This window comes from Pocillopora verrucosa, chromosome 12 (assembly GCF_036669915.1).
Source record: "Pocillopora verrucosa isolate sample1 chromosome 12, ASM3666991v2, whole genome shotgun sequence".
Classification (NCBI taxonomy): domain Eukaryota; kingdom Metazoa; phylum Cnidaria; class Anthozoa; order Scleractinia; family Pocilloporidae; genus Pocillopora; species Pocillopora verrucosa.
Window position 1 is genome coordinate 1454273 of NC_089323.1, and position 12521 is coordinate 1466793.

A 12521-nucleotide genomic window follows, 5' to 3' on the forward strand; every position below is an offset into this window, starting at 1 on the left:
TGCAAAAAGCTCGGTCGACTTTATCCTGTGTTCGTTTCCCGTTTCTTGTCATGATTTCAGCGAGAAAAATATTTCGTTAAGGCAGCAATTGTACAACGACGATCACTTAAACCCTATTTGCTACATAGCAATCATCTAAAAGCTTCCTCACTATTATTTAATCGTTAAAATACATCAGATGATCGTCTGCTGTGTCAAAAAAGTCTTTTTTTGTGCCTAACTTGTCATATACATCACGTATGAAATAAGAATAAGAGACAAATATCTTAAGACATCTTTAAGATAATTTTTTTTCATGTTGCAACAAACAATCCGCTTTATTTAGCCTGTGAGAAGGCACTCACTATAAAGGCTTCAATACGAGTTACTTCGCCCGTGAATAAGTTTGAGGCTTCGAGTAACACGACTCGGGGGTGAAGGAACGCCGTGCCGCAGTGCTGATAATGAAACCTGAAACCATAGAAGGCCGATGTTTATACAACCTTGTTTTATTAATATAGGCTGTCAATCAAATTTCAATATCATTTGTGTAAGGTTGAACCCTGAATCGTTATCAGCCTCAGCAAGCTGAAAATAAAAGTTTAAGCTGAGGATGTCAAACCTATGACAATCAGTCCAGTAATTTGAATTTGTACAACGATTCAAAATTAATGCACGGCTACAGATGATTTTTTAGGACATTTGAATGCAACTGTGTAATTAGTAACGTTTTGTGGCTCTTTTACCTCCATTTCGTCTCCGACAAAAGAAGAAACGAAACTAAAAAAAGCAAGAAATTACGTGTTCAAACAATTTTTCGCCGTTTCTTTTACATTCGTTATTTGTTCTCCCCCTTTCGCCAAACACATTTAAGTGATTGTCCTGGAAAAATTATAAAACAAAGTTCGTCTAAATTTTTCTTTGCTAACGTCTCGTCTGCGTAAAGAGAAGAAAAATAGTTTGGTTTCTAGCAAGCTTTCATGTATACAGCAGTGACTGAATTCTTCATGTCGTAATTCCCCTGGGCGACTAGTCATTCTCCTCCAGTAACCAGAGTTATATGGCTATGCTTAAGGGAAAATGATTATCTATTGATCGAGAAAGGAAATGAAGGAATGGATACTTAAAAACTATCAACACTCGATAAAAATATTTAACAGTTATTTGCCGAAGATGAAGTGAATATTGTTGAATAATTCCCGAGAGGAAGTCGAGGTTAAAACCTACACCTAGTTAAACCTACATTAACAGCATTTATTATTTGTGAACCTAAGATCACTCTTGGTTGCTTGTTCAGCAACTCCAGCTTATCTTTCCAGCTCTCCAAACTTCCTGTGTGCATCGTATATTAATGACCGCACACTGACGCACGAAGCAATTGTTAAAAATACCCTGTCAAAGATTAGGAAAAATTAGTTAACCACCACAGATACGCCGCCTCGTTTTAAGTTGGAAAAATTTTCGTTTTCGCAAAATAATTACTCTCTATAGATTAAAAGTGCCTCGGTATAAAATGGCAATAAGTAGAAAATGGAGAGACATCTGTAGTATTATTCTTTTAAAAGAACGACGAACAATCTCCTTTTACTTGGATCAACTTTCACTGATATAGAGCTAACCTGGTGTCCAAATAATTCGTGTGAAGTTCAGACTTGTATCATTAGTAGCCATGAAGAACTGGAAATAAAAATTTCAAGCTGGCGATTTTACTTGGTCTTAGAAAAGTTGGATTGGAGACAATCTGCGAATACATCAAACAATTCAAATTTATATTTTGGTCACAGATGCAAACGTATTTTTAAATGTTTGAGTCGATTTGTAAAGACGTGCTTTTTTCTTTCCGTTTTGTTTTGCGTCTACGGACTTATATCAAAAACAAAACCGTAACAAGATGTTATGCCGCGCGCCAAACCATTTCTTTAATTTCGTTCTCTACTGCCTTTTTTCCTTTCGTCAGGAAAGTTATAATGGTATTTTTTTTAAACAAAAACTGTTTTGCTTATTTTGCCTATTTCTTCCTATGATGTAATTTCCTTTCTTCATCCCTTTGGTCAACAAGATAAGAAAAATAAGCGTTAACTGAAAATAAAGGAGGCGGAGAAACCATTGTTTTGCACCAGCCATGATGGCACTACGCGCTCGGTATCGTTTTAATCCCAGGGTTCCATCAGGTACCAAAATAATCATTTCTTTTCGTTTGATGCCAATTTTTATTCCAACTTTACATTTGTCATTTTCGATCTACAATTTTTCTTCTTTTAAAGTTAATTCCTTTGGCAAGCACACAGACATGGGTCAGTAATATTTCTGTTGACGATGTGATAAGGAAACTCTCTTTTGTCAGTTTTTGAATGACAGCATAAGCGGTTTAAGCGGTATATTTAAATATACTGTCATTCTTTTGGGCCGGTAATTAAGTGCAAGGATTATCCCTGTATTTTGGTGAATTCTGAATTCCTAAGAAGCGTCATGGAACGGGTTCAAGAAAAAAGAAGCGAAAGTTAGGAACAGTTAATCACTCGGGTTGGTAGACATAGGATCCATAAAACTTGAAGAAAACACAGATCAGCATTAAACTAGATATATCAAATATTTCAAAAGTTGACAATATTATTGTCATGAGTTAATCTGTGATAGCATCCAGAAAAATATTTCATTTTAGTTAACGCCAATTGCACAAGAACGATCCCTGAAACCCTATTTCCTACGTAACATCTCGAATAAAAACCTCCTCACTATTGTTTACACGTTTGTAATACGTCAAAAAATTGTTCGCTGTAATGAAAAAGCCTTTTTTATGCTTAACCTGTCATGTACATCACGTATGAAACAGGAATAAGAGACAACTATTCAAAGACATCTTTAAAATTAATATTTCATGTTGCAAACAATCCCGCTTTATTTAGCTTGCGAGAAGGCACTCAATATTATCATGAACATGATAATCTAATGATCGAGAAGGAAAATGAAGGAATGGATACTTAAAAACTATTAACAATCGATAAAAATATTTAAGAATTATTTGCCGAAAATGAAGTAAATATTGTTGAATATTTCCCGAGGCGAAGTCTTGTCAAAAACTATACCTTGTCAAACCTACATTAACAGCATTTATTATTTATGAACCTACAATCATTCTTGGTTGCGTGTTAAGCAACTCCAGCGTATCTTTCAAGCTCCCCAAACTTCCTGCGTGCATCGTATATTAATAACCGCTCACACTCGTTACTTTACTCTGTTAAAGATTAGGAGAAATTAGTTAACCACCACAGACACGCCGCCTCGTTTAAGTTTGGGGTCAAAGCTAAATTTGTTTTTGCAGAATAATTACTCTTTATAGATTCAACATTTAGATCGGCTTCAAATCAGTCATTTCATTTACCGACGGAGGATTAGTTGACAGAAAAACTAGATGAATGACTTAATTAATCGCTAAGAGATGCGTCAATCCTTCCTTTAGAAAGAGTTTTTTCCCAGGGAATTTTCTTTTCAGTACAGCGACGGTAGCTTTAAAACTAATCAAACAAAAAGATGTTTGTCGCAACCAGCTGTTGATTTTACTAGATAACGTTTCAGTTTAATTTCAAATTAGCATTGAAAGGGAATTTCCTTGACAAACACAAAGACATGGGCTATATTTTTTTGTTTTACAATACGATATGAGACTCCTAAGTCTTAAAAGATCTATTTTATCACTTCTTTAATGGGTGAAATAAACATGTCGTTTTTAGGCCGATAATTAGATGGTATGGTATTAAAGCAAATTCTGAGCTCATACTAAAGCTTTGAAAACGAATAAAAAAAAACATTTGAGGAACTTTGGGACAGCAGTTAATCACTCGGAAATGGGGGAAATAAAATCGGTAAAACTCGGAGACAACCTAAAGATACACCAGCAACAAACTGAACATATGGTGACCTCTATACAATGATACGAAACTTGTTTTTCGCCGTTGCCAATATAACTTCAGCACATCGATCGATCTGTAAAAAAATTCCATAACAAACAGAGATGATCAATTTTATTTCATATACTTTCGTAACTTTCAGTTAAATATACAAGTAACAGAAACTTCTTCACATAAGCTTTACGGATAATTTTCTGATCACAAAACAAACAAATTCTAGACTTAAACTGGACTGTCTCTTTTGGCAATATGGCGTCAACATCAAAGTCAAGCGCTTTCTTTTAATTACAGGAATAATAAGTCGAAATAGTTTTCTCGAAACACACAACATCGGCCTCAAACACATCTCTTAAACTACTCTTCGAAGTTTTATCTGATGCCTTCATATTGCTAAGAGGAGAAAACATGAAAGTAAAATGTTTGCATATCTTTTCTTCGATTATGACATCTTGTATTTTAGCACAGCGGCAAGAAACCATATTTTTGAAAACACATAGCTAGGGTTACCTAGTCTGTCTCTAAATTTTTCTCAGAGATATAAAGACTTTCGACAACAGCCTGCGCAACTATTCTATTGAGCCACTTATTTACTTTTATCCAAAAACGTACTTAACGACTTCTCTCAAATAATTATCGTGACTTAGGGATTCTGCTTTCAAAGTCTGAGGAACAACTCGAGGAAAACCTAACTCAGCAAAGTGCTTCTTTAATTGTCTGCCTCACTGCCTCTCTCACTTCACTAATCTTCCAGCAGTAAAGGAACGGGTTTAACGTCGAGTTGAAGCAAAGTAAAATAGATGCTACTTTCCAGCTGACGACTAGGAGAAATGAATATTTTTTGGTATGAGCGAGCACAATATTCACTGTACATATTGGTGCATAACAAACAACTAATGCTAACTGCACCCACAGTGCACTGTATACTGCCTTTCTGAATCGCGCCGTGTTCAGTGCATTTGTTTGGCTCGGCTGTTGTTGATCTGATTGTTGTGCTTGGTGATATCTGAGAGTGTAAAAAATCTTTGTGTACGATGCGAATGATATTACCAGGCAAAATGGTGCAACTAGGGAGCTGTACATAACGATTATACCCTGATAAAAAAATTCACTTAAAGAGGCGACAAGGTTAAAAACCCAAAAGGTAGTTACAATAATATACGTGCGCTTCAAAGTTACAATTTGCTTGTATCGCAGTCCCAACAACAGGGCGAGAAGTCTGTCCAAGCTTATGGCCGTCATCGTCATCAAAGACACTAAAAACAATACATAGCCTGTGATGTAGGCTGCGTCCCATACGTATCGACAAAGGTTCCAGTGTTCTTGAACCATGGACATCCAATATAGAACACTGAGAGGCGGGGAAACAAGACCAACTAACAGATCAGTTGTTGCCAGACAACAATACAGGAGTTTGGACGGCGGATGCAGGGAAGATTCCTTATGAAGTGCCACAAGGATAAGAGAATTTCCAGCAAATGCTGTAATGGAGAGGAGAATGTCAACCGCTAAGAAGCAAATTGATAGTTGTTGTTGATGCTCACCCAGCAAAGAGGGAGAGCATAGCAGTTCTTCAAATAATTTCGTGTGACTTCTACCGCTACTGAAATTTGTTGTCGACATAATTCTGTCTTCGGCGTTTCCCTTTTCTTATAGGTTTCTGTTCTTGCAACGAAAAATGACAGCAAGGATTACTGTAGCTTTACTTCCTAACTAACAATCGCATCCTGACTTACTCATTTAAAATGCATCAGGAAATTTTCGATTGGATCAAAAAAATATTTTTTTCCCGGGAACCTTTGGGTGCCTCTGTTATGAAATAGCAATAAAAGGCAATTATAGAAACATCTGTTATTTCAGTGTTTTTGCAGAGCGGCAAGAGTCGCTCTTTATCAGAATTAAATTTCATTATAATGGGATGCAAATCGAGGGTCCATTCCTTTCGTGTGAAGTTGAGACTTGAATCATTATCAGCTACGGAAAGCTAAAAATGTAAAAGCTCACTCTGGTGATGTCAATTGTACTAGGAGAAAACTTGAATTCGTGACAATCACCCAATGTACTACGTAGAAAACACAACTATTCAACTATGCAAACTCGTTTCAAAATATTTGAAATTAACTGTGTATCCACCTGCGCTTTGTAGGTTTTTTTCTCTCCGTTTCGTATGCGACTAGAATTAACAATAAAACAGTAACAGGATCAAGTTATCCCTTTGGCAAAACATTTTCTACAACTGTAAAAGGAAAGTTATTCAATTTTTGTTCCTGCGATTCTCTTGAGCAATTAACGATTCTCCTTTGGTGATGACAGTTAGTTTCCAATTATGAAGTAAACAGAATAATTTATTAATCGAGATGGAAAATGAAGGGATGGGTCGTCAAAGCTTATCAACGGTTGATGAAAAGTTTACAATTGTTCAAGGAGAGGCTTCGTCTTAACCAACTCTGACATATATTTCAAACTCTCTAACATTGCCTCGTGCTTAATATCGCACACTGAGGAATGAATAAGTTGTTAAGAAGACACCTGCTTACTACGACAGATTCGGACTTGTATTAGGCCTCGTTTATGTGCCGGATTATGTTTCTTTTGACGTTCTACATATATGTAAATACCCGCAGTAGAATAAGTTTAATTTAAATTCAAATTAGCGTTAAAAGTTAATTCCCTTAACAAACACAATTTTTGTTTGACGATATAATAACGAAACTCTCTTGTGTCAGTTTGTGAGAGACAGAATAAGCAGCCTATTTAGATGTAATGTAATTATTTTGGATGATGATTAATTGGAGAAATAATCCCTGTATGGTGGTAGATTATAAATTTCAAAAAGCTTGGTCGACTTTATTCTGTATTAATTTCTTCTTTCTTTTATGATTGCAATGAGAAACATATTTCGTTAAAACAGCAATTGTACAACGACGATCACTGAAACCCTATTTCCTATATGAATTTTCTAAAAACTTCCTCATTAATCTTTACTCGTTTGAAATACTTTAGAAGATCGTCTGTTGTGTCAAAAAAGGCCTTTTTTGTGTCCAACTTGTCATGTACATCACGTGTGAAATAGGAATAAGAGGCAAATATTTAGAGACATCTCTAAGATTATTTTTTTCTGTTGCAACAAACAATCCCGCTTTACTTAGCCTGCCATAAGGCACTCACTATTAAGGTTTCAATATGAGGTACTTCGCCCGTCAATACGTTTGAGGCCTTAAGCAACACGACTCGTGGGCGAAGGAACGTAGTCAGGCAGTGCTAATAATGGGAACCTGGAACCATCGAAGGCCGATGTTTATTGCGACCTAGTTTCATTGATAGGGTGTCAATCAAATGTCCATATCATTTGTGTAAGGTTGAGCCCTAAATCATTATCAGCCTCAGCAAACTGAAAATAAAGAAGGTTTAAGCTTAGGGTGTCAAATCCATGACAGACAGTCCTGCAATTTAAGTGCATATAGCGATTCAAAATTAATGTAAGGCCACAGATGCAAACTTAATCTAGGATATTTGAATATAACTGGGTAATTAATAACATTTTGTGGCTCTTTTATCTCCGTTTCGTCTCCGACAAAACAAGAAACGTGAATATGAAAACAATCTTCACAGTAATGAACACTTCTTGAGCAGTAGCGAAAAAAGGGCCTAAAAAGAATTTAGGCCTATACGGGATTTGAACCAATGACCTTTGCAATATCGATGCAGTGCTCTACCAACTGAGCTTACAAGCTGTGAGTTCGATATTAGCCCGTGAAGTGATGAATATATGACTGTGAATATTTGAAAATCATATATGTGAACTGCAGACAAAGACCAGCTCCCTGAAAAACCAGACGAAAGATTTAATCGCTAATAGATGCGTCATTCCCTCCTTTAACACGAGTTCTTCCCCAGGGAATTTTCTTTCTGGTCCTCTTTAATAATTCAGCACAGCGAAGGAAGAATGGAAATTAATTAAACGAGAACATGTTCCTTTGTTGCAAGCAACTGTTGATTTCCGTAAATAACATTTCAGTTTAATTTCAAATTAGCGCCGAGTGTGAATTCCCTTGGCAAACACAAAGACATGGGCCATATTTTTTGTTTTACAATATGATATGGGACTCCTAAGTCTTAGGGCGGTAATTAGATGGTATGATATTGAAGCAAAGTCTGAGCTGATGAAAGAGCTTTGAAAACGACTCAATAAAAAAAAAATTGTGGAACTTAGGGACAGCAGTTAATCGCTCAAAAATGGAGGAAATAAAATCCGTAAAACTCAGAGGCAACCTAAAGATACACCAGCGACAAACTGGGCATATGGTGACCTCTATACAAATGATGCGAAACTTGTTTTTCGCCGTGGCCAATATAATTTCAGAACATCGATCGATCTGTAAAAAAATTGTGTAACAAACAGAGATGGTCAATTTTATTTCATATAATTTCGTAACCTTCAGTTGAATATACAAGTAACAAAAACTTCTTCACATAAGCTTTAGGGATATTTTTCTAATGGCAAAACAAATTCAAGACTAAAGCTGGACCATCTCTTTTGGCAATATGGCGTCAACATCAACGTCAAGCGCTTTCTTTTAATTATAGGAAAACTAATAGTAATAGCTTTCTCGTAATACACAACATCGGCCTCAAAGACATCTCTTAAACTACTCTTTGAAGTTTTATCTGATGCCATCATATTGCTAAGAGGAGAAAACATGAAAGTAAATTTTTTGCATATCTTTTCTTCGATTACAACATCTTGTATTTTAGCATAGCGGCAAAAAACCTTATTTTTGAAAACACATAGCTAAGGTTACCTAATCTGTCATTAAATTGTTCTCAGAGATACAAAGACTATCGACAACAGCCTGGGCAACTATTCTATTGAGCCACTTATTTGTTTAGATCCAATAACTTATCTGACGACTTCTCTCCAATAATAATCGTGACTTAATAAGTCTGCTTTAAAAGTCTGAAGAACTCGAGGAAAACCTAAGTCAACAAAGTGCTTGTCTGATTGTCTGCTTCACGGCTTGCCTCACTTCACTAATCTTCCAGCAATAAAGAAACGGGTTTAACGTCGAGTTAAAGAAAAGTAAAGTAGTTGCTACACTCAATGTGACGACTAAGAGCAATGAGTATTTTTTAGTATGAGCGGTCACAATTGTCATTGTGTTTATTGGTGCATAACAAAAAACTAATGCTAACTGCAACCACAGTGCACTGTATACTGCCTTTCTGAATCGCGCCATGTTCAGTGCATTTGTTTGGCTCAGCTGTTGTTGATCTCGTACTTGTGCTTGGTGATATCTGAGAGTGCAAAAAATCTTTGCGTACGATGCGACTGATATTACCAGGCAAAATGATATAACTTGGTAGAAGTACAAAAAGGTTATAGGATGATGAAGAAATCCACTTAAAGAGGCGACAAGGGTAAAAACCCAAAAGGTAGTTACAATAATATACGTGCGCTTCAAAGTTACGATTTGCTTGTATCTCAGTCCCAACAACAGGGCGAGAAGTCTGTCCACGCTGATGGCCGTCATCGTCATCAAAGACACTAAAGACAATACATAGCCTGTGATGATGGCTGCGTCTCTTGCGTATCGACAAAGGCTCCAACGTTCTTGAACCACGGACATCCAATATAGAGCACGGAGAGGCTGGGCAACAAGACCAACCAACAGATCAGTTGTTGCCAGACAACGATATAGGAGTTTGGAGGGCGGATGCAGGGAAGATTCCTTGTGAAGGGCCACAAGGATAAGAAAATTTCCTGCAAATGCTGTGATGGAGAGGAGAATGTCAACTGCTAAGAAAAAAATTGATAGTTGTTGATGCCCACCCATCAAAGAGGGAGAGCATATCAGTTCTTCATATGATTTCGTGTGACTTCTGCCGCTACTGAAATTTGATATCAACATAATTCTGTCGTCGGCTTTTCCCTTTTCTTGTGGGTCTCTGTTCTTGCAACGAAAAATGGCAGCAATGACTCCTTAAGCCTAACTTTCTACTTAACAGTCGCATAAAGACTTACTTATTTAAAATGCATCAGGAAATTTTCTGTTGGGTCAAAAAAATATTTTTTTCCTCGGGAACCTTTGGGTTCCTCAGTTATGAAATAGCAACTAAAGGCAAATATAGAAACATCTGTTATTTCAGTGTTTTTACAATGCGGCAAAGAGTCGCTCTTTATCAGTATCAAATTCCATCAAAAAGAGACACTTTGTGATGAGAAAAGAAAAAATATATTCATTTATACAGACTCTTGACAATGTTTTATTTAAATAGCAAAACATTTTCGAAAATAGGTTTATATATATTCATATATCAACTTTAGATTCATTGTTTTAATTCTGGACGGGAAGACTGCTGATAGACAAACCAATAACTCATCCAATTCTTTAATACAGAGTAAGAGTTTTATCCAGAAATTTTCAATTTCTGCAGCCGATCAAACTACTAAAGGCGTTTGTGTGGGCTGCGACAGGTTTTTAATCTCAAAGAATTTCAGTTTTAGTACAAATTAGCACCAAAAGGTAATTTCGTTGACAAACAAATAGACATCGGTTGTATTACTGTTTGACAATACGATAGGAAAACTTTTTTTGTCATCTTTTTAAATGATGAAATAAGCAGTACATCAAGATAAGATGTCATCTGAGTGTCCAATTGAAATATTCTTCCTTTATTGAAGACAGTACTAAACAATAACGAGGAAAAGTTAGCCTATGTGACCCTTTGATCTCATTTTCTTTCTTCCTACGTCTGGTTATTGAGATAATAAAAGTGTTTTTGTACCAAAAAAGCTCTCGTGTAAAAGGCAGGTAATTTTGCGATGCTCTGGGGCAAATGTCAAAATTTCCCTTTCATCACAACAGTTACATCTTAATACTGAAGTGAAGAAAACAATTTATAAGTGGTGGTCGAAAATCAATGGACGTATGCTAAGGAATTATCAAAATTCGCCGCACAGTTGTTCAATTCTACCTTCATCAGCAACATTTACTTTAGAACACCCTCACTAGCGTTTACTCTTTGAAAAGACTATTGACAAAAGATCGATGTACAACGATTCCATTGAACTTCTAATTTCCTCCGCTTAAGCAATGATATTTTTGACGAGCGCTCTTCAACAATTATCGTGACTTAATGAAAGTCTTACAAGACCAAACCGAGGAGGAGGTAACGCTAAGGACGGCAAAGTACTTCTCTGATTGTCTGTTTTACTGCATGTCTTACTCCCCAAATTTTCTAACAACAAAATACGGATATAACTTCAAGTTAAAGTAAAATGAAACAACTGATACTCTCCATACAACGACTGAGTCTGATTGATATGTTTTACTATAGATTGGTGCGCAACAAACAACTAACGCTAACTGCACCCGCAGTGCACTCTACACAGCCTCTCTGTATCGCGTCAACCGAATAGCGACTGCATCTTAACTAGTAAATAGTGTGTGTTAACCCCTTTAACTCCCAGATCAAATTGTTATTTCTCCTTACTATCAGTCATACAATTCTTATAATGTTAGTCAAGAGAATATATTATTGGATCAACTAATTATCCCCAAATTGATATTTTTCTTTACTCTCACTACTTATCTGTTTGATTTTGTATTGATATTGTAAGGAGAAATTCTGTTTTGGTCACTCATGGGAGTTAAAGGGTTAATTAATTAAGATATGAAGCACACAGGAAACTGAGGAGACATCATCCAGCCATGACACCCTCGGCCTCGTTTTGAGTACGAAACTTCATCAAATACTAAATTATTCATTTCGTAACATATTTACTTTTCTTTCGACTCTACATTATTCATTTTAACTTTTAAACCATTATTTTATTCATCGATGGGGAAATAGCTGAGAAGCAAACCACACGAGTGCCTTCATTGTCAAAAAAAATGCAACAACTTATTTGATTCTTGTGTAAAGTTCTTTTCTCGGCAATTCTCCTTCCCATTTATCTCTTCTTTAATTATTCCGAATAGCGACTGCAGCTTGACTGGAAAACAGTTATAAATAAGCAACACAGCGGTCAAATGATTACGCGTGCGCTTTTAGATGGATAATTTGCTATTCTAGACATTGCGAATCCAAATGATGCGTAGTTTTTTGCCGTTTCTTAGGAAAGTTCAAAGTTTCTAAGGCCTAGACTTATACACTTTGTTGCTCTATACTTAACCCATGTGGTTCTAGTTTACACTCTCGTACTTTTTTTTTAAACTTTGCCTAGCGGCGCGATGAAATCGTAAGCCTGGACGTGCTGGCGGTGGTTATTCCTTATTGCATTTATGGTGGAGTTTCCGTCATCACCGAGGGAAATGTGTGAAAAAAGGAAGAACCAGTGCCACATAAGATATTGGTGACGATAACAGGTCTATGTTATGATAGTAGACTGTGTAGCGAGGGTAGAAGAAAGGTTCTGTAATTTGATTTAGACCAAGATTTAAGTTTTCTCCGAAATCCCTCTCTCAACTGTATTACGCATTCAATTTGGAATAGTTAGGAACTTAACCTCTCCTTCTCCACTTTACGCAGTACACGCAGTTGAAAATCCCCCGTATTCTTTTCAAAACACGTGCATGCGCAGTGTTTGACCGCTGTGTTTGAATTGGCCGCTACTAGCTGTCTACTCCAATCAGT

General features: G+C 36.4%; 2 protein-coding genes across 2 annotated transcripts; both read right to left on the reverse strand.

The window, feature by feature from the left end:
- Positions 1-3995: 3995 nt before the first annotated feature.
- Positions 3996-5655, reverse strand: LOC131786474 (adrenocorticotropic hormone receptor-like). Its single transcript, XM_066159292.1, has one exon. The coding sequence runs from the start codon at positions 5505-5507 to the stop codon at positions 4578-4580; it is 930 nt and encodes a 309-aa protein (XP_066015389.1). The 5' UTR covers positions 5508-5655; the 3' UTR covers positions 3996-4577.
- A 2773-nt stretch (positions 5656-8428) lies between these two features.
- On the reverse strand, positions 8429-9977 carry LOC136277452 (adrenocorticotropic hormone receptor-like). The gene has a single exon (XM_066159568.1). The coding sequence runs from the start codon at positions 9791-9793 to the stop codon at positions 8867-8869; it is 927 nt and encodes a 308-aa protein (XP_066015665.1). The 5' UTR covers positions 9794-9977; the 3' UTR covers positions 8429-8866.
- Positions 9978-12521: the final 2544 nt, after the last annotated feature.